This window comes from Meriones unguiculatus, chromosome 3 (assembly GCF_030254825.1).
Source record: "Meriones unguiculatus strain TT.TT164.6M chromosome 3, Bangor_MerUng_6.1, whole genome shotgun sequence".
Classification (NCBI taxonomy): Eukaryota; Metazoa; Chordata; class Mammalia; order Rodentia; family Muridae; genus Meriones; species Meriones unguiculatus.
This window is the reverse complement of record NC_083351.1, coordinates 121340387-121363232: the sequence shown is the minus strand read 5'-3', so window position 1 is coordinate 121363232 and position 22846 is coordinate 121340387. Positions and strand designations below refer to the sequence as shown.

General features: G+C 42.1%; 1 protein-coding gene across 6 annotated transcripts in view; it reads left to right on the top strand.

Annotated features, from left to right (window-relative positions):
* The window catches only part of Zfr (zinc finger RNA binding protein), a 66586-nt gene extending 62014 nt beyond the window's left edge, over positions 1 to 4572 (top strand). For all 6 annotated transcript variants that reach the window (XM_060380447.1, XM_060380448.1, XM_021633719.2 and 3 more), the window contains one exon: positions 3088 to 4572. In XM_060380447.1, the coding sequence (XP_060236430.1) occupies positions 3088 to 3267 (180 nt within the window). In that variant the 3' untranslated portion in view covers positions 3268 to 4572. The remainder of the gene's footprint in view (positions 1 to 3087) is intronic.
* The last annotated feature ends 18274 nt before the right edge of the window (positions 4573 to 22846 follow it).

Sequence of the window (22846 nt, the reverse complement as noted above, 5' to 3'; positions counted from 1 at the left end):
GTATTACACATATGTTAACAGACTTGTAAGATGTCCATTTCTTAAATACTAAGTAAATTTCTTTTTTTCTTTTTCTTTTTTTTTCCTGGAATTTCAAGACAGGGTTTCTCTGTGTAGTCCTGGCGTCTTGGACTCGCTTTGTAGACCAGGCTGGCCTCAAACTCACAGAGATCTGCCTGCCTCTGCTTCCAAAGTGCTGGGGTTAAAGCCATGTGCCATCACACCCAGCTTTCCTTTAATTTTCTAGAGCCAGGAATTGGTTGAAAATTTAAGGGAAAAGAGATTTGAGAATAGAATCAGGCATTTGAAAATTGACATTGCATAATTGGAAAAAAAATTAAATGAACTAGAAAATGGTCAAATTTAAGAGGTTGTCTGAAATTTAGCCTTTATTAAAAATGAAGACACCTGGGTATAGCTTCATAGGCTTGTTCTAGAGAGAAAGGTGCAGGAGAGATCTGGACAAGGCCAGTGTGGGCTTTGAGACCCTTTTTCTAAAAGCTCCTCAGAAGTGAAGGAGCTACTGATTTTATAACACTCATGAAATAACAAGTTACAGAGGTAGACAGCAGAGAAGTTAGAATAGGAAAGAGGTTGGTATGGTTCTTGAAGGAGTTGTCTTAGCTAATGGGATAGTTCAGTATTTTGATTGTGATGGTGGATCCATTTTATAAGACTTCATACACAGTAGAATCTCAGGATTACGAGTCCACATACACAAATGAGCGCGTTCATAACTGGTGAGATCTGAGTGGGTTCTACGTTGATGTAATTTTTAGTTTCTTGGTTATGTATCGTGTGTGTTATGTTAGCTTATGTTAGTGTTTTTCTTCCTTTCTCTCTGGTGAGGCTATGCTTGCTTTCCTTTAATGATCAGCTTTATTCTTGGTTGTCTCTAATTCAGTGATTGGTTTGGGAGTGAGTTTTTGTTTTTTTCTTTTTCCTTTTGACATGAGGCCTTGCTGTGTTTCCAGGCTAGCCTGCAATTTTCAACTGTCCTTTTTGAGCATCTAGTGGTTGTTTTTTTGTTTTTGTTTTTTTAAAAGAGTGAGTCTCAGACAGAGCCTCAGTCATTCTAATTCTTTCCTATAGTTGTGTTCAATACCTTTATCGGGGTAACATTTATAAAACTAATCTCTTTCTTGCTAGCCACTCTACCCCAGAGAAGAAATGGATCTTTCAGTGGTCCTTAAGAGGCTAGAGATGGAGCTCAACTGTGGAGATGTGCTTGCCTAACATACACAAAGTGCCCCTTCTCCCAGGCTCTGTCCCAGCACTGCAAAAATAAACACAAAGTAATTGGTTGTGTCGGTTCCAAAATTGAGGCTAGAGAGGTGGCTTAGTATTTAAGAGCATTTAGCTAATCCTGCAGAAGACCCAGGTTTGCTTCACATTCACTTGTACTCTTATTTCTGGGGGATTTGACACCCTCTTGGCCTTATTTGGCATCAGGCAGGCACTCACAGACACTCATAAATCTTTTTTTTTTTCTAAATTTCAAAGTTTTAGGAATAATTTGTCAGTCCCCTAATTTTATTTGCCACTAATTACTGTCCACTTATATGGCAGAATTCTTTAATGTGTTGCATTAGAGATACATTCACTATGGTACCTTGTAGCTCAATGACAATGGCTTGTTCAGCATAATTAAGATCCTGAATTGTATACCCCAGCCCAAAATAGGGAGAGGTATTACAGGAATTGTGAGTCTGAACAGCAGCACTGAAAGCCACACTGTGAAGTGGAAGCAACCATTTACCATTAGGTTAGAAACTCAACAGGAGGTTGTTTGGTTGATTTGGGGTTTTGTTTTTGTTTTTGAGCCAGTGTCTGACAGTGATGGTGCATGCTTTTAATCCTAGCACTTGGGAAGCAGAGGCAGGTGGATCTCTGAGTTCCAGGACTGCTAGGGCTTCACAGAAAAGCCCTCTCTGAAAACACACTCTACCCCTTAAAAAAACTAAAAAACAAAAAACTTCAAGATCAGCCTAGTCTGTACTTTGAGTTCTATATCAGCCAGAGCTACATCTCTCTCTCTCTCGTTGTTCTTCTTCTTCTACTCTTTCTCTTTCTCCCTGACTCCCTCCTCTGTGCTCTCTCTTTAGAGATTATTTTTTATTTGGAATTGAAGGTAGATTAGTGCCAACATAAGTAACTACCAGCTATCAAAACAACAGATATTTAAACAGATATAATTGTGACACAGATAAGCCTTCGGAATCAAAGAGCCTAAAACTGAACTATTAAATACATAAGGGAATTTATATTTAATAAAGGACAAATCATCAACAAAATGGTTTTGAGGTAGCTGACTGATCTGTAGGAAAAAAAATTAGATCTGTATGTGAGCTAATGACTTAAAGACACATATAAATCAAAAGACTTAAGTGATCCTACACTAAAAGATGGGTGTTTTTCTCTTTTAGGTTAGCGTTAAAGGTAAGAATTGTTAATGAAAATATTGTATAAAAATTTTAAGACTAGTGAGTCAGTAAATTTATGAAATGTGCTCATTCCCCCTGATTAAGTTATGAATAAGAATCAGATATTTTGCCTTTTATGCTTCTGAGAATTCCTTGGGGCAGGAGATTCAAGACAAGGCTTCTGTGTGTACCCCTGGCTATCCTGAAACTCATGCTGTAGACCAGGCTGGCCTTAAACTCAGAGATCCACCTGCTTCTGTCTCCCAAGTACTGGGATTGAAAGCGTGTGCCACCACCACGCAGAGTAAGAATTTTTTTATTCACAGTGTCGAAATGTAAAAGCAGGCTTGTACCATACATATTAGTGGGCGCAGTAAGTTTGTAGTAGTATATATTTTGCAGCTCTATTTGTTGGTTTCTACCAGTTTTACATGTTGAACAGTTCTGCCTTCTATATAATCCATCACATGCCTATACATGTTTATTCAAGCTTTCGTGTAGCCTTGGCTGTCATGGACTCACTTTGTAGAATAGGCTGGCCTCAAACTTACAGTGTTCCACCTGTCTCTGCCTCCCTGAGTACTGGGATTAAAGGCGTCCACTACCAGGCCTGCCTGAATGTTTTGACTTTTAAATTAATTCTGTATTCTAACTTTGTTTGCAGTTTGCACTGAGACTCCTCGCATTCCGTCAGATACACAAAGTTCTAGGAATGGATCCATTACCACAAATGAATCAACGTTTTAACATCCACAACAACAGGAAACGAAGAAGGGATAGTGATGGAGTGGACGGATTTGAAGCTGAGGGCAAAAAAGACAAAAAGGATTATGATAACTTTTAAAAAGTTTCTGTAAATCTTCAGTGTTAAAATAGGTGCCGGTAGGCTGTTTTCCATTCATAATAATGTCTACTTTAAAGGTATATCAAGAATATAAAGAGTTTCATGGAAGAACCAAGTTTTTCTATGATATTAAAAACTTAATGTACAGTGTTAGGTATTATATGGATGGAAAGACACCAGAAAAATATTAGACTAGGGGAAATATAGTGGTTTCATTTTTTTTTTCCCCATTATTTTTATTTTATTTACTGGTTGACCTTGCTCCCTGTACTTTTGTGTCTTTTATTAACTAGTGCATTGTGTTATTAAATCTTTACTGTATTTAATGCAGGATTTGTGCTTCAGTTGCTCCGTGTATTTTGATACTTTTATTTAGTTTTGTTTGCTTTGACACTAGTTCTAAGTTCTTTGTGTTATAGATAATATCCTTTACCCCTTAATATTTTACGGCAGTACGTTTTTTTGTAACGTGAAACTGCAGAATTTTTCCTTTTGTTATTCTGTATGTGAAGGATTACAATACAAAAAGCTACCCTGCCATTTGAGTGCTCAGAACTGGGTGTTTCTGCAGATCTTGTGGCATTTGTCTATTTAGTGTGATATATAAAGGTGTAATTAAGACAAATTCGTTAATCTAATCAAGTTTGCTGTTAGTTGTGCATTAGCAGTATAAAAGCTAATATATATTATATGGTCTTGCAACAGTTTTAAAGCCTCTGCATAATTGATAATAAAATGCATGACATTTTTGTTTTTAATAGACATTTAAAATTATAATTTTAGGTTTAACGTAGATCTTTGTACAGTTGACTTTTTGACATAGCAAGGCCAAAAATAACTTTCTGAATACTTTTTCTTCTGTACAAGTGGAAAGGGCATTTTTCACATATAAGTGGGCTATTGTTTTCAAAAGAACTTCATCATTGTGCAACTAACAATAACTAGCCCTTAATTACAGTGACAGTTCCTTATTGATGTGTGTGCAATTACTCTAGCTGCTCTTACAGTATAACACAGTTGAATGATCCCCACACATCCTATCACCCAGATCATTTATAGATCTATTAACAGTGAGATTGATAAAGTATTACTGATTGAAAAAAAATAAGATTATCTAAGGAAAAAAAACAGAAAATTATTTGGTGTGGCCATCTTCCATGCTTATGTCTCATACGAAATGCTAATACCCCTAGCAGTGGTGTAATGAGAAGTTACATCTTACTGTTGATGTATGTATGCTCTGGTACACAGGTGTTTTGTTGTCACAGCACTACAGTGAGATACAGAAATAAAAACGTAAATTAATGTAATGACTTCATTGTGTTTTGTAGTAGGCTTGGTATAGATAACTTTGGCTTAATACTACTCAACACTTCAGTGAAACTGCATTCACATATACTCTGCATATATGTGTTACTCCTGACAAATGTGTGTTGCCTAATCACACAATTCTAAAAGGTTTTAGAGTTCACCACATACTGGTTGGAACCCTCCCTCAGACTAAGATGCTGGGCATTCTTACAGATCTGCCCCATTTGGGACATTTTTGCAGATCTGTTTATATTATCTGTATGATTTCAGCAAGTCTTTTTTTTTTTTTTTTTTTTTTTTTTTTCTCCCTGAGATGGGATTTCTGTGTGTAGCCTTGGCTGTCCTGGACTCCCTTTGTAGACCAGGCTGGCCTCAAACTCACAGAGATCCACCTCCCTCTGAGTACTGGGATTATAGGTGTGTGTCACCACACCCAGCTGGAAGCCCTTATTTTTATGGTTTATATTTTTACTGTGGGTTTTTGAATATCCATACATATTTTAGAATTCTTTTTTAGGAGAGGTGTTTTTTGTTTTTTTAGTTAAGTTTTCTTTTAATTTTATTTTTTCACAATGTGTTCATTATATATCCTGATTGACTCCTCCTCCATCAACTCACCCCAGTCCCACCCTACCTCCCTCTTCCCCTTCCCCTAGTCCACTGAAAGGGGGAGTTCTCCACCATTGTCATCAAAGATGATGAAACCAAGTTCATGACAGAGGAAGCCCCTGCTCCCCTCAGAGATCTGCATGGAGACAGAGCTGCCAGTTGGGCACACCTGAGCAGGGTGTCTAGGTCTTCTCCATACATGGTCCTTGATGGGTGCATCAGTCTCTGCAGGACCCCCTAGGCTCAGATCCTGTAGCTTTGTTGGTCTCCTTGTGGGGGGTCCTTGTCCCCTTCATGTCCCTCTATCCCACCCCCTCTTCCATAAGACTCCTTGCGCTCTGCCCAAGAGAGTGTTTTACTTCAAAATTTGAGGTACAACAAAAGTTCCAGTCTCTTAGAGTTATAAGAGATCTCTTCATTATAATGAATCACTACAAATATATTTCAAACTTTTCCATAAAATAGAAAAGGAACACTACCCATCACTTTCTGACACTAGTATTATCACCTAGATACCCAAAGCAGAGAAAACACATACGCACACACAAAAAATTATCAAATTGGCTTTATCTGATAATGTAGGGATGGTTAAATATATGTAAATTAAAAAGTATAAATTATATAAATGGACTCAAGGTAGAAATCATGTGGTCATCTCCATAAAAGCAAAATGTTAAAAAGTTCTGAAGAAACCATCAATATATGGACATATATCAACATAGCAAAGGCAAATATTACATACCTACAGCAACATGTTAAATGGGAAAGAAAGCATTTGGTCTACAGTCAGGAACAAGACTACTTTCTCCACTCCTGAGCTTCAAAACTAGATGGCCTTATTGGTGAAAACAATAGTGGTGGAAGAACAGTGAATAATCAAACTAGAACTAATTGAAAATTTCTCCTCTCCTAGCTAGACAGTCTGCGAGGCGGTATACAGGCTTCTGAGTGAAGAAAGCCACCAATGACAACACCCAGCAGAAAACCCTGTGTGTTACAATACCAACAACTTACCAGGCCCGCTGTGCCCGCTCATGAAATAGTGGCATGAATGTTACAGAGAGATGTTTTTAGGATATTACTTTAGGGTTGAATTTGAGACATGTTTCACAAAAGGGAACTCATGCTTGGTTATGCAAACCTGACCAAAAACTCACGTCTGGGGAAGTCATAGGCCCTAGATGGGAACCTTCCACCATTGTCTTGATAAATAAAGATGGTATCAAACTTCCTTAATATTTATGTTAATTCACGTAGACTAGTGTAGACCTCAACACCAGGGAGAAAACCTCTGCAGTCATCAGCCGTTAATGGGAACACACGTAACTGGTCAAAGTGCTGAGAACAAGTGATTATTGAATGTTCTTGCTTCCTGATTACCCCATACTCCTGCACCTCTCCCTGCCTCAGCCTTTCTGCCTGTTGTGCAGTATTCACCAGAGAAGACTGCTCAGACATGGGTTTAAGCCAGCAGGAAGTCTTTATTAGCCAGCTGGCAGCTACACCAGGTGTTCTGTATCCCAGTGTAGCAAAAGCCTTCTTCAGGGCGAGCTTTTAAGCACAAAAACTATGTTCTGGGTTGACATACATCAGTTAACAAGAACAGTGGTTAGCTAGAAGCAGAACTACAGAAGCCAAAAAAGCAAGGTTAATACATTTAGAGACTTTCCCAGAACTATGGACTTTGATGGATTAGGCCTTCGTTTTAGCTGGTGTTTGTTGTGGTCTACGTGTTGAGTATTGCAGCCTGAACGGTACTTCCATCATGGAGTCAGCTGTGCTAAGGTCTGGGAGCCTACTGAGGGGCTGGGATGCTGTTATACTGCCCCCCAGCATTCCACCTCACTATTCTTTTTTTACCTATAATCTACAGCCCCTCTCCTGGCCCCTCCCCCATAAAAGGCCCCTTTCTAGTGTTCTGATTTCCATTTATGCTCCAAGTTAAGCACACAAACCAAAAGATTTGAAGATAAGATGTGAAAGAAAGCAGGGTCTGGTGGCACACACCTTTAATCCCAGCTCTTGGGAGGCAGAGGCATGGCCAGCCTCCCAGGACAACAATGAGTCCAGGACAACACGGAGAAACCCTGTCTCGAAAATTGAAAACAAAACAAAAGGAGCAAAAATTTTGTGGTTGTAGAGATGGCTCAGTGGTTACGAGCACTGTCTGCACTTCCAAAAGACCTCAGTTCAACTCCCAGCACCCATATGGTAGCTCAACTGTCTAAAACTACAGTTCAGGTGGTCTGACATCCCTCACACATTCAATGCACATTAAATAAAATTATGTAAATTATTTTTAAAAATTTAAAAGAATGAATTTTTAAAAAGATAAAAGAAAACATGGGTTTTGTCTTTCTGAGCCTGAGTTAACCTCACTCTGTACAATTTTTTCCAGTTCCATCCATATACCTGCAGATTTCATGATTTCATTTTTCTATACAGCTGAGTAATATTTTGTTGTTAGTACATACTGCATTTTTTTTGCCTGTTCATCTGCTGATAAACATCTGGATTGAATTCATTTCCTAGCTGTTTTAAGTAGAGCAGCAATGAACATGGTTGTGCAAGTACAGTGTGGAGCACAGAAACGCTATACCCGTGGTAGTTCTAGTTTTGCTCTGTAGGAACCCTCCACGCTGACTTCCCCAGTGGCTGCAGCAGTTTACTTTCCCACTAGTGTCAGATACACAGTTGGCTTTCCCTATGTCTTGCCAGTGTTATCATTTGTTTTTTTTTTTCTTTTTTAAATTCCATATTATTCGTTCACTAATAATATTTACTAATATTCAATAACATTCAAATAATGTTCAATGGTATTTAATAATATTCAAATGAATGAATATTATTCATTTATTTTTACATCCTAACCACAGTTTTCCCTCCCTCTTCTTCTCCCAGCTCCCTCACCCATCCATTCCTCCTCCATTTCTCTTCAGAAAAGGGGAGGCCTTCCTTGGATATCAACCAACCCTGGCATATCAAGTTGCAGTAAGACTAAGCGCATCCTCTCTTATTGATGCTTGAGGGGGCAGCCCAGTAAGGGGAAAGGGTCCTAAAAGCAGGCAACAGAATCAGTGATTTTGCACATGCTGTTAAGAGTCCCACATGAAGACTAAGCTACACAACTGTAATGTATGTGACCTTGGGGTCAGTTCCATGCAGGTTCCCTGGTTGGTGGGTCTGTCTCTGTAAGCCCCTATGGACCCAGTTGGTTCTGTGTGTTTTCTTGTGTTTTTGGCCTCTTTTGTCTTCTTTTCTTTCCCTCTTCTGCAGGATTCCCCAAGCTCTGATTCATGTTTGGCTAGGGGTCTCAGCATATGTTTCCATCTTTGTGTTTGTTTGTTTGTCTGTTTTTTTCTAGTCAAGGTTTCTTAGTGTAGTCCTGGCTGTTACTATGTAGACTAGGCTGGCCTTGACCAGGGATTCGCCTGCCTCTGCCTCTTGAGTGCTGGGGATCAAAGGTGTGTGTCACTACTAAACTGCATCATTTGTTTTCTTTTTGTTGTTGTTGTTGTTTGTTTTTTTAAATATCACTTCAATTTATTTTTTAATATATTTTTATATGTTACAATTTATTCACTTTGTACTCCAGCTATATTTCCCCTCTCTCAGCCCCTCCTAATCCCGACCTCCCTCCCTCTTCTCCAATGCCCCTTCCCAAGTCCACTGATAGGGGAGGTCCTCCTCCCCTTCCATCTGATCCTAGCCTATCAGGTCTCATCAGGACTGGCTGCATTGTCCTCTTCTGTGGCCTGGCAAGGCTGCTCCCCCATTAGGAGGAGGTAATCAAAGAACCAGCCACTGAGTTCATGTCAGATACATCCCCTGTTCCACTTTATAGGGAACCCACTTGGAGGCTGAGCTGCCATGGGCTACATCTGAGCAGAGGTTCTAGGTTATATCCATGAATGGTCCTTGGTTGGAGTAACAGTCTCAGAAAAGACCCCTGTGCCCAGATATTTTTGTTCTGTTGCTCTCCAGTCCCCTCCAGGTCTTTCTATCTCCCCCTTCTTTCATAAGATTCCCTGTACTCTGCCCAAAGTTTGACTATGAATCTCAGCATATGCTTCAATACCCTGCTGGGTAGAGTCTTTCAGAGGCCCTCTGTGGTAGGCGCCTGTCCTAGTCCCTGTTTTCTCCATGTCCCATTTGCCTTTCTGAATGAGGATTGAGCATCTTACCCAGGATCCTCTTCTTGCTTAGCTTCTTTAAATGTACAGATTTTAGTATGATTATCCTAATATCTACTTATAAGTGAGTATATATCATGTGTGTCTTTCTGCTTCTGGGATACCTCACTCAGGATGATCTTTTCTAATTCCCACCATTTCAACAAAAACTCAAGTGACAACACATGCTGGAGAGGTGTGGAGAAAGGGGAACCCTCCTTTGCTGGTGGAAATGTAAACTTGTACAAACACTATGGAAATCAATCTGGCGTTTTCTCAGACAATTATGAATAGAGCTATCTCAAGATCCAGCTATATGCCACTCCTAGGCATATTTCCAAAATATGCTCAAGTATACAACAAGGATATTTGCTCAACCATGTTTGTAACAGCTTTATTCCTAATAGCCAGAATCAACCCAGATGTCCCTCAATGGAGGAATGGATACAGAAATTATGGAACATTTACACAATGGAATACTACTTAGCAATTAAAGACAAGGAAATCATGAAATTTGGAGGCAAATGGTGAGAACCAGAAAAGATCATTTGTCTTCTTAATCATAATCATTCTGACTCGGGTGAGATGGAGTCTTAAAGTCATTTTAATTTGCGTTTCCTCTGTGGCTAAGTATGTTGAACACCTTTTAAAATGTTTTCTAGTTATTTGCATTTCTTCTTTAATAAATTTTCTGGTGCAGCGAATCTTAGGAAAGAAGGGGAAGATGGTAAGACCTGGAGAGGACAGGACCTCCACAAGGAGAGCAACAGAACCAAAAAAAATCTGGGCACAGGGGTCTTTTCTGAGACTGATACTCTAACCAAGGACCATTCATGGATATTACCTAGAACCCCTACACAGATGTAGCCCATGGCAGCTCAGTCTCCAAGTGGGTTCCCTAGTAAGGGGAACAGGGACTGTATCTGACATGAACTTAATTGCTGGCTCTTTGATCACCTCCCCCTGAGCGGGGAGCAGTCTTGCCAGGCCACAGAGGAGGACAATGCAACAAGTCCTGATCAGACCTGATAGGCTAGGATCAGATGGAAGAGAAGGAGGATCTCCCCTATCAGTGGACTTGGAGAGGGGCATGGGAGGGAATGAAGGAGGGAGCTGCAGCTGGGATATAAAATGAATAAACTCTAATTAATATATAAAAATAAAGATGTAATTAATTTTTTTTTTCTGTGGCCAGACATGGTAGCTCATGCCTTTTATTGTAGCAGTTGGGAGGCAGAGGCACATGGATCTCTGTGTGTTTCAGACCAGCCTCTCTACAGGTCCAGGACAGCCAGAGCTACATAGAGAAACACTGTCTCAAAAAATTGAAAAGAGGAAGAGGAAGACAAAGGAGGTAGAGGGAGAAGAGAAGAAAATTTTACCAGGTTTGTGAGGCCATAGAGTTGGCTCAATGGGTAAAAGCACTTGTTCTTACAAAGGCCCAGGGTTTGATTCCTAGCACCCACAAGGAGGCTCAGCATTGCCTTTAGGTACCACTCATGCATGTGGTATGTATACATGTCAGGAAAGCACTCATACCCACAAAATAAAATAAATCTGAAAAAAATCCTTTAAAAAATATTCTGTTCAGTTCCGTGCCCATTTCTTAATTGGGTTCCTTGTTTTCTTTTCAAAAAAGATTTATTTATTTTATTGTATATGAATGCTTTATCTGCATCTACACCTGCATGCCAGAAGAGGGCATGAGATCCCAGTACAGATGGTTGTGAGCCTGAGAGCTTGAAGTTAGGACTTCTGGGAGAGCAGCCAAATGCTTGTAGCTGCTGAGCCGTCTCTCCAGCCCCTGCTTATTTTCTTAATGCTTAGGCTTCTTTGAATTTTTCTTATAGGCCTCATCCTCTGCTGGATGAACAGCAGCCGTTACCTTCATGGACCATCACTTAGGCTCCGTTTTTAGTGCATTAGTGTGTGTGCGGGCGTGTGTGCACGAGCACAAGCATTCAGTGCACGCCTCTCCTCCCGTCTTCCGTGGATTCTGGGAACAGAACTCAGGTTGTCAGGCTTGTGGGGTAGGTGCCTTATCTTGCTGAGCCATCTTGATGACCCCTAACTTTTCTTCCTTTTAGTCTTTAAAGTTTCGCTCACAGAGCCCCTGCTTCATAGGCTTCCTCACTTTGTCTCCTGTCAGCTATGAGCTTCACACCGGCCAAAGGCAATGGAGCCTTGCAAGGGCCATGTGCTGAAAACACTATTCAAAACTGTGGTAGCCCATTTGGAGTTAATGACAAAATGGAGTGTGCATCTGAGCAGTGGAATTTGGCCTCTTGGCCCCGGCTATAATCTAAAGTTTGTTGTCTCAGAGACTGACCCTGGCAATTCTACAGCAGAGGGCTCTGACCCTGAGAAACTCCATGCAACCATGGTACCCAGACAGCAGGTTCTGTGTAACCTTGAGTGAGCCCTCAGAAGTTTTGGCTAAGTAAAAATTGCCTCCGTGAGAAACTGCTTGTAGTTTCCTGCTATCTAACCTGACTTTCCGTGAACGACACCTAGATCAGAGCCTCGACTTGGTGTCTTTTGTGTTGCCTTGCCCCCTCCTTTCCCACAGCCCTCTCTCAGGTATCATCCAGGTGTCACTGCAGGCCGGTAACACAAAACAAGCAATTTCTCCCTTTAAATCGTTTTTCTCACATCTTTGTTCCAGAAATAAAACATTAACACAGACCCCGTCTCAAAAGAGTGGGGATGTCAATATAATGTTTTTATGTGTCTGATAATTCTCAAAAGAAATACAAGTGATTTATAGGAATATGAAGCCAAACTTATAATCTTACTAGGAATCAAATAAGTACACAATTTTATTTATTTATTTGCTTGCTTGTTTGGTCGGCTGGTTTTTTAAGATAGGGTTTCTTTGTGTAGCCTTAGCTGTCCTGGACTCATTTGTAGAGACCAGGGTAGCCAAAAGCTCACAGTGATCAGCCTGCCTCTGCCTTCTTGAGTGCTGGGATTAAAGGTGTGCGCCACCACTCCTGGCTAAGTGCATAAAATTTTAAAGACAACAGTACACTTATTAATCAGACGGGCAAAATATATGAATATTGAAAATATTAAGGTCTGAGCTATCAATGCCAAGATGAAGTTGAAACAGTTCACTGTTAACTATCATCAACATTATTGTGGTTCTTACTGTTGTGTTTTTGGACAGTCTGACTATCATGCGTAATGTCATGAAATTGTTTTGTACCCAGCTGTGACCTCAAACCCATGGTCTTCATGCCTCAGCCTTTCAAGTGCTGGCATTACAGAAATGTGCTACCATATCTAGCTTCAGTCAGCATCTTATTTGTGTATTTTTTTTTAACACATACGTATCGAGAGTCTTTGACTAAGCAACTGTACATCAAAGATTTTGTCCTAAAGAATTAAATATATCCAGCAAGTACACAAAATTACAAATTCTTTACATTTTTAGTCTATTATTATTGTGTGTGTGTACCCCCACCTGTCTTGTGCCCATGGAGGTCAGAGGACAGCTTTGTGGAGTCAGAGGTAAGGGGGTCAGTAAAGATTGACTCTTGTCTTGCCCTTCCCAGGAATGAGGTGAACAGACAATGAGGTGTACAACCTGGGACTGGTACCTTTAAAATGGGATAAAACAGCACAAAGCAGGTTGCCATGCTACAGATTTAAATAAAGCAGACTCGAACTCTCCCCAGCAGAGGGGTGCTCTCAAGACCGTTCTAGGTCTGTGAAATGCTGCAGCTTCAGGAGTGTTAAAACCCACAAGCTCTGCCCAGGGCTCAGGGATTCCAGGGATTCCAGGCAAGAGTAGTCTGTTACAGGAAGTCCACAGGTCTGAGCAAAGTTACATCTCCCCCAGGCTTTCTTATATGATATTCGAAGTCTTGTAGATGTAACTCCAACAGGTGTTCAAGTCCTCGTGTAATTTCCAGAGCCAAAACGGTGTCCTCAGCTCTCTACACATTTGCTCATTTCTCAGTCGGGCCTCTAGGCCTTTGTGAGGTGCTTCTTTTTCTTTGGGGCTAGGGGATGACTTTTCTCTGAAGTAGGGAAAGTTGAATGGTGCCTCTTTATTGATATGAGGAAAGCCAGAGAAAGCAAAGAGCCTTCTTTCTGCAAGCAAACGGATTACTTCCCTCATGTCTTGTGGTTTCCAACTGTTTTTGTGGATGTTTCCTCTTCAGCTGATTCTTCACAGGGAGTGGGAAATTGCCCCCCCACCCCCACTTCTGGGTCCCCAGCTCAGCTAGGCCATAACGTTCCTGTTTTGATTTCCAAGGCCTGTGTGAGATATTTGCAGAGTCCAACATTGCCTGCTTTCCTTGGCTTTCCTGAGAATATGTTCCTGAGGCCAGGTGGAAGAATGGTGAAGAGACTCCAGTGTTCTGGAGGAAGGGAAGGAGCCAGGAAATGGCTGATCATTAACAGGCCTTCAGCAGGAAAGCTACTGTGTTAAAAACACCAAGATGTTGCCTCAGAGCTCAGTGATTTCCAGTGTTCTGCCTTTGGATAAAACAAGCGTACTTTCCATTGCTTTAAACCTTGGATAGATGACTATTTCTAACATGATACAGGAATGTGAGGGTGTCCCCCACCTCTGGGTTCTTCTACAGCTGCCTGAACAATAAGCCCATCAAGTTTTCAGAAGTGGGGTGGTGAGCCAAACTCAAAAACAGGCTTGACTGCATTTTGAGCAAAGATCAAATATCCCAGAGTCAGGGAGACGTGTAACATTTTGAAAAGGTTCTCCTGACCTGCAGCTGCCTCTCTTTCCTTCTCAGACCTTTAGATGCCAAACCCTAGACCCTCCCACTGTTCCTGCAGATTGTCAAGCTGCTTATCTAGCTTCAAACAAAACCTGGGAGAGAAAAGAGATTCTCTGTCAGCTCTGTCCAGTCAGAGAAGATACAGCTGGATGGCTGGTCCCTCACTTTCCCCTGGCCTGTATTACCATTGTAGTCTCACACACGTTATTTTTATTTTTTGATGCACAACATTCAGGCAATTGGATGACATATAAAGAAACATTAGATTGTGTAAATGAATCTTCATCATTTGAGGCAACTTCCCCCTTCCTGGAGATCATCTCTGAAATAGATGCAGGACTGTAAATTCTATTATCCTGGAATGAGTCAAGAGACATTTAAGTGGGGAACCACTCAAAGAACAGGGATTTTTTTTGGCAGCTGTCCTGCCAACTCTCCCTCTGTGCACTCATGCATGCACACCTGTACACATGCACAGTTTTGGTTTCTTTAAGAACTCATGTTATGTAAAAATGTTTTTGCTTTAATCCCAGGCGTGGGATATGGGGCTGCTTCAGTTTCTCCACAGCTGTTAACTATTATTGTCTGTTAACTCTGCCCTGCTCTGAGAGGGGTGTGATCTTTGCCAGCTACAGGTAGTTTAATTCTGAGGACTCTGAGAGGGTATAAATGCCAGAGCCCAGCGAGGGATGGGGGTGCTCTCCCTGCTGTTGCCCACCACCGCTGCTGGTTCCTCCTGCTGCGTTTGCTGTTTTCTGTTTTGCTGGACTGCTGGATCTTCTGATTACAAAGATTGGACTTGCCCCAAGGAACTAAGTCTAAAGAGATCTATGTCCTTTCTACTCTAACCTTCTTTCTCTTCTACCTAGTGTTGGGGGTTGGAAGGGAGGTAGAGATATAAGAACCCCAGTAAAATAGATAAAAAGTAAGCCAACATGCATAAAAGCACGCCAACACACATGCGTGCACACAAAGAGTGTAGGGCTCTCACTGCCCTGGCATTTGCCACTTGCCTCACAGCTTTCCCCAGTCCCGAGGAAGTCAGGGAAGAGAACCACCATCCCCTGCAAAGGAAACGGACACACCTACTCAAGACATTAAAAAGAAATCTTGTCTTGGAAAAAAAAAGTTGTCTTTATTCAAATATCAGATATCACATTGTCTTTAATAACTAACTCCCTGGGAGGTCCTGAGTTTCAGTATGTTTCTGGGAGGGTTTTTTAATTATTATTATTGTTATTTTATCATGTTTGTTTGCCTTTTAAGAAACAAAGTACTCATGTGTCTGTATGTGTCAGAGGTGGCTTTGGCTCTCTCTCTCTCTCTCTCCCTTCCCTTTTGGTTTTTTGAGACCGGGTCTTTCTGTCCAGCCCTGGCTGTCCTAGAACCAGCCCTGGAGACCAGGCTGGCCTCAGACTCAGAGATCTGCCTGCTTCTGCCTCCTGAGTGCTGGGATTAAAAGCGTGTGCCACCACCTCCTGGCTAGGTACCCTTTTCTATTAATCTCTGCCTGTTCCTTTTGTGGGAGGCCCCCTCCGGGAACCCAGGGCCAGGTTTTCCCAGCTGAGTTGGAAGCCAGCAAGTCCCAGTGTTTTTCCAGTTCCCACGATTGTACGGCAAGTGCTCTGGGCCATCTCCTTGGTCTTTGTTTCTGAGACAAGGTCTACTGTATGCCCGGATGCCTCAGACCTGGAATCCATCAAACTTGCACCATCATGCCTGGTTTCTGTGGTGCTGGGAGTCACACTCAGGACTTTGTGTCAACTGAACTACATCCCTAGCCTTTGTGATACCCTTTGAAGGTGGCGTTGGAAACTGTTAAGTTCTGTAACTTCTGGGGGTGGCCTGTTGCTGACATAGACTGAGTTTGTACTCCAAGTTTCATATGGTTCAGGTGTATCCAGAGGAGGTATTGTGGGACAAAGGGAGCAGGGTGAGAGTTGGGGTGGACAACAGACAGGACCAGGACCTGGTCTGGTCTATTGGACTTAACGTACCACTTTTTAAACAATCCTGCAGAGGGTGCAGTTTCCTCATCCCTGAAGCACCCACAGGTCACTGTTCTGAGGGCATTGCACAGAGTATTCAAAACACTGAGGACGGTGTGGAGAGAATGGATCCTGAAGCCCACCAAGGCAGCAAGCCGAAAGCTGAGGCTTGCTGAGGAAGCTGAGGGTGGTCTGCAAGTCTGAGGTTAGCTAAGTCCGCATGGTAGTCCACATGGACTCCAGGCCATCCAGGACTATATAGCAAGACACTGTTGCAGAAAAGGAGGGGTGGGAAGGAGGAGGAGAGAGAGAGAGAAGAGGAAGAAAACAGCACACGCTGAGGTTGAAGAGCTCCTAGCCCACTTCTGAGGGGAATGAAAGAACTTATTCTAGATACTGAGACATATTCAGTGAATAGGAGGACTTATTCACATGGCTGTGCCTCTTGGTGAGAAATCCTGGGAGTCTACCTCTTCAGCAGTCTCTAAGGAAGCTGTCAAAAGAGGTGTTGAGGCTGGGAATAGATTTGTTGGATAGGATGATTTGGGGAACTATGCCAAGACAAGCAGAGACAGAGAGTGACGTTGTCTATTTGGCTGGCTGGTTGGTTGTTTTGAGAGGTAGTCCAGATTGGCTGGAACTCAGTGTGTAGCCAATGGACCTTGAACTTTTTGATTTTCCTACTTTAATTGCCTATGTTAATGTGTACCGAGTCCAAGTGTTCACAACAAGGCCCTTGCTTTTTTTTTCACATATATATATAAAATTAAAATTGTTTGAGTTATTCACTATCAAATGGCTAATATGGGACTCTCACCTTCTTACCTTTTATTGAAAATAGATATTTTTCATACAATATATTCTGATCATGTTTTTCCTCCAGCAACTTTTCCTAGATCCTCCCCAAATCCACACCTTTTTTGTTGTTTCTTTGTTTATTGTTTTTTGTTTTTTCGAGACAGGGTTTCTCTATATAGTCTTGGCTGTCCTGAACTCGCTTTGTAGACCATGCTGGCTTTGAATTTACAGTGAATTTCCACCTGCCTCTGCCTCCTGAGTGCTGGCATTAAAGGTGTGTGCCATCACCCTGGGCCAAATCTACACTTTTTTTTTCTCTCTCCCATTAGAAAACAAACAGGCATAAAAGAAAAGAAAAGAAAGGATAAAATAAAAATAAACAAATATGAATAGGACAAAACAGACAAACAGAAAAGAAAGAGAGCCAAAGAAACACTACAAGAAACACATGTATACATACACACACACACACATGCACACACAGAAATCCCATAAAAGCACAAAACCTGAAACCATAATAGAAGAGCATAAGCAAAAGAAGAAGAAAAAAAAATCCCACATAAAGCAGTATGAGGCAAAAAATTAAACGCTCCATTGAATTTGTTTTGTGTTGGTCATCTACTGTTGGGCATGGGACCTGCCCTTAAGTGTGGTCTATACACCTATTAGGACTGTCACCCGCCTTAAAAAGGTATGTTGAAGTAATACAATACTACTTAACTTATTGTTAGGGCTAGGTAATCTCCATGGTTCAGAATTTAAAGCTAGAAAGAGGCATATACAAAAAACTCTTTAAAACGTTTCTGCCAAAAAAAAAAAAAGTTTCTGCCAATACCCAGTTTCTCTCTCTAAAACCAACCGATACCATAATTCCCTTTATATCTATCCAAAAGGTTCTATTAAATATACAAAGAGATAGATATAACAGGACTCTTCAGTGACCCCAGCACTGAGGAGGTGAAGGCATGAGGAATCCAAGTTCAAGGCCAGGCTGGGCTACACAGTACGTTTACAAGCAGCCTGGGCCGCACAGGGAGACACTTTCTCCGAGAAAGGGAGGATCACACATGTAGGCAGGTTGTCTTCCTCCTTGAATACTTGCCTTTAACCACCAAAGTGCACAGCTAAATTATTTCCTCATTCTTTTTTATATGGCTGTATAGTATCCAATTAAATGCTTGCCCTGTACTTTACTTGACCTACCCCTGTTAGTGAACATTTACGACATTTCTATCTCAGTGCCACACACACCAAAACAAAACTAAACTAAAACTGAAAGAAATAAATGCAGTTAGTGGATGGGTATGGCGGTACAGGTTGTAATCCCAGCACTTAAGAAGCGGAGGCAGGAGGCCAGGCCTCAGACTATGAGGCCAGCTTGAGTTATTTGAGATCCTGTATCAAACCAAAACACGACGTAACAAAACCTTAACCAGGAATTACAATTAGTATGTGTGCTTATGTGTCATTGCAAACACGTTTATCTGTGGGGTACATTTATTGTTATCATTTATTTAAGACACATTTTTAGAATAGAAATTCCTGAGACAATTTTTAAAAGGCTTATTTTCTATTTGTGTGTGTGTGTGTGTGTGTGTGTGTGTGTGTATGCATTTATTGGCATATGTGTGTGCAGACAACCACAGAAGCCAGAGAGGGTGTTAGAACCCCTGGAGCTGGAGTTTCAGGATTCTAAGTTGTGTAACACAGTCACCAGGAGCCAAACACCGGTCCTCTCTCTGCGAGAGCAGAGAAAGCTCTTTTAGTTGCTAAGCCATCTCTCCAACTTTGAGACAATTTTTTTAGATTTATTTACTTATTTTGTGTAGATGAGTGCTCTATCTTCATGTACACCTGCGTGCCAGAAGAAGGTATCAGATCCCAGTATAGTTGGTTGTGAGCTACCACGTGATTGCTGGGAATTGAACTCAGAACCTCTGGAAGTGCTCTTAGCCACTGAGCCATCTCCCCAGCCCTCAAGACAATTTTCAATAGGACTGTAAAACTGCCATCTCTCTGCCTCTTTCATTCATCCTCATGTCCACACCAGTGAGAATTCTGGGGCCTCCGACCCTGGTGGTGGATTTGCTTAGCAGTGCAGCACTCAGTGGTTAGTGGTGTTTTGGTTGTGAAGGAGACCAAGCCCATACTACTCTTAAGAACCTTCTAGACTGGACAGGCTGGAGTGAGTTACAATAGACAACTGGTCAACCTTCATTTAATGTGTAAACCAAACAAGCCACTGGCAGAATATAATGAGGAGGCTCCCTAGGCTTCTAACCCTGTGACCAGCTTGGGCTATGTATTTTGTGAGAGTAAAACTAAATAAATAACCTGAGCATGATGGTCCCTGGTTGTAGTGGAAGCTACTGCATTAATTGGTGGCAGAGGACTGCTTGAGCTGGGGGGGTTTAACATTTACAACATTTAAAGTTTTTCAGCAGGCTCGCCTGTTATGATACCTCAAGGTGAAGAAGAAGCCAATTGCTTCTTTGGCTAGGTCTATTTCTCATCATCTCCAGAGGAACATAGAAAGACTCTTTGTTAGCTGGGCATGGCGGTACACGCCTTTAGTCCTGGAGGCAGAGGCAGGCAGATTGCTGTGAGTTCCAGGCCAGCCTGGTCTACAGAGTGGGTCCAGGACAACCAGGGGGACACAGAGAAACCTGTCTTTACAAACAAACAAACAAACAAACAAACAAATTAAAAATAAAAAAATAAAAGAAAAAGACTCTTTGTTATAGCCAGAGGCCAAGGACACACTGTCTCCTCCCTCCCTCCCTCCCTCCCTCGTGCCCCCGTCTCTCTGGGTCTGTGTGTCTCTGTGTGTGTGTGTGGCTGTCTGTCTCACTATCTCACTATGTAACACAGCTGACTTCAAATTCACGATCTTTCAGCCTCACCTCAACCACAAGGATAAAGAAAAAAAGTCTGAAGACACCAGACTACTTGGTTAAGTTAAAATGGGGAAAGCAGCCACTAAATAATACAGACACAAGGCCAGGAAGTGAGTTCAGTTGGAGAAGTTAGTGGTAGGGACATGTGTTTCTGTTTTGTTTTGTGTTGTTTCGTTTTAAGCCAGGTTTTGTGGCATGCACTTGTGATCCCAGCGCTAAAGAGGTGGAGACAGGTGGATCCCTAGGACATCTAGCTTACTTGGCAAGCTCCGGGCCAGTCTTTAAAAACAAGGTACATGTGCTGGGTGTGGTACACCCCTATAATCCAGGCCCTCCGGGAGGCAGAGGCAGATGGATCTCTGTGAGTTTGAGGCCAGCCTGGGTCTACAAAGGGGGTCTACAAGATAGCTAAGGCTACACAGAGAAACCCTGTCTAGAAAAAGCAGGAACAAACAAACAAGGTGGGTGGTACCCAACAAATGACATCCAAGAATGACTCCTGCTCCCCCCACAATATACACAATGCACTTTAGTTTTTGAAGACTCTATGTATGTAGCTTCCATGCTTACCGATCTGTTTTTCCCACAAAGCTACTTCACCCACTCAACTGCAGATATGTGTTGAATTCCTGCTGTGTGAGAGGCACCTGTTAGGTCAAGACATACAAATAGATGGCCTCAAGTAACTCCAAAAAGGAGGAAATGTCAATGACTAAGCTTCGCCTAGCTGTGTACCACAATCAAATGTTGCCCTGTATGAGAGGAGCAGGGAGCAACTGGTACACTGCTGGGCAAGCTAAGATCTGTTCCTGTTTAGAATCTGCTGAGAAATCAGGACAATGTTAGGAGAAAGAATTTACCTATGAACTCCTATATGTAAATTGAAATATTTCAAAATCTCCAGGCTGCCACCTGTAAGTTCTTTTCAAAAATGTTTCTTTTTGTTTTACATGAGTGTTTTTTTTTTTGCCTCATTGTATTTATGGATACCACATATGTGTCTGTGCCTGATGAGGCCAGAAATTGAAACTGGATCCTCTGGAACTGGAGTTAAAGGCAGTTGTAAGAGACCTTGTAAGTGCTGGAAATGGAACCTGGGTCTATGGAAGAGCAGCAAGTGCTCTTAACTGCTGAGCCATCTCTCCAGACCCATCTGCTTTACTGATAGTTGGACCTCGGTAGGATGGGTTTTTCAGTAAGCTGGGAATGACTCTTCTTATGAGATTTGACCCATACCCTAAAGATCAAACCTATGCTGGTAGCTGGAAAACCATAAGGGCAAGATAGAAACTGGTTTTCTCTGCTCATTTCTTTTCTTACTGTTCCTTAATTAAAGGAAGTGTGTGACGGGGGTATTGTTATTCTCAGCACTTGGGAGGCAGAGGCTGGTGGATCTCTAAGTTGGAGACCAGCCTCGTTTACAGAGTGAGTTCTAGGACAGCAAGGCTACACAGAAAAACTCTATCTGCAAAACCAACAAAAACTAACCAACCAACCAAACAAAAATGTGTGTTAGGCAGGGCTTTCTAGATGAGCAGAACCAATAGGCCTATGAAGAGGATCTATTATACTACAAAGACAATTACTAAGCAGGCTTACAGACCGTGTGGTCCACATAGTCTAACAATGGTTGTCTGCATGCTGGAGAGCCTGAGAAAACTGGCAGCTGTTCAGTCCCAGGAGCCAGACGCCTTAGGAGTCCCAGGGTGGCACTGAAGGCCTAGGAGATCCCTGGAGAGTCATGGGTCCAGGCTGGAGTCTGATGTCAGTGAAGGGGTATAACAGTTGCAGCAATGAGGGCAAACACACTCTTCTCCAGAGTGAAGCAAAACAGGAAGCGAGGTGCGCTGATGGCTGATGTTCTATCTGTTTATATCTGGGCCACCTACTGGGTGGCAGAGTCCACTCCAGAGGAGTGTTCTCCTCTCAGTTAATCCTTCCTGGAAATGCCCTCCTAGTCCTGCCCATAGGTGTGTCTTTAGTTCATTCCAGATTCCATCAAGTTGACAATCAAGATTTCCACCAGGGCTGGAGAGACAGTTCCAGAGTTAAGAGCACTTGTTCTTAACCTGAATTTGTTTCCTAGCACCAATGCTGGGTATCTTACAACTGCCTGTAACTGCAGCATCAGGGAATATGATACATCCTCTGTGGGCGCATGCACACACACACATAAAGTAAAATCTTTAAAAAAGTGTTTTTCAGTGAGTGAAAACTGACTCTAGAAGCATGTATGAGTCTACACCTACTGTTGTAACAAAATACCTTTTATTGAAAGTTGCTTCTCAGTGTTTTGGAGACTAGGGAATTCCAGAACAAGACATCAACAGATTCCAAATTGGGAGGGGTGGCCCATTCAGTGATGACACATTCTTTATGAGCTCTTGATGAGGAAGGCTAGCCAGAACCCTCTGCCCTCACAAGGGCATTTCCTTAAGAATTAATAACCCCCTCCAAGCCCATTTCTTCTTAAGGGTATCACATGAGGGAGGGGGAGGGAAGGAACACTTTTAGGGGGTGGCAAACCAGCTCGCTTTTTGGTATTTAAAAACTTTCATTTGTTGGCTCCAATTCCTGGGATAGATCCAGAGACAGTGTCAAGTTTCCAGAATCACATTACTACTGGGCTTGACCTCCTAAGTAGTCTGAGCTGGCCACCAATTCACACTTCTTGTCTGGCCTTCCAGGTGCTGGGATGACAGGTGGGAACAACCATCCCCACTTTCTGTGTCGCTTGTATTTTATATCCGGAGAGCTTTGGGGTGAGAGAGAGAAGGCTGCTGGTAAGACGAATGCACAGCAAGGTGCCTGACACTTGAAAAACTAACTGCAAATGTTTATTGGCTTTTCACAGTAGATGGAACTTCCAGCGAGCTGCACCCCATCTCATTCTTCTGTCTAACGCAAAGCTCCAGAGAGAGATTTCACTTTGGTCTTGCTCACGCGAGGCAAGTGCCCCAAAAGTGGAATTCAAAAGAATGCGCGAGCGTGCGCGCGCTTTATTTGCGGTTGCGGCTTAGAAAGAAAGAGAGGCTTGTCGATAACTTGGGACT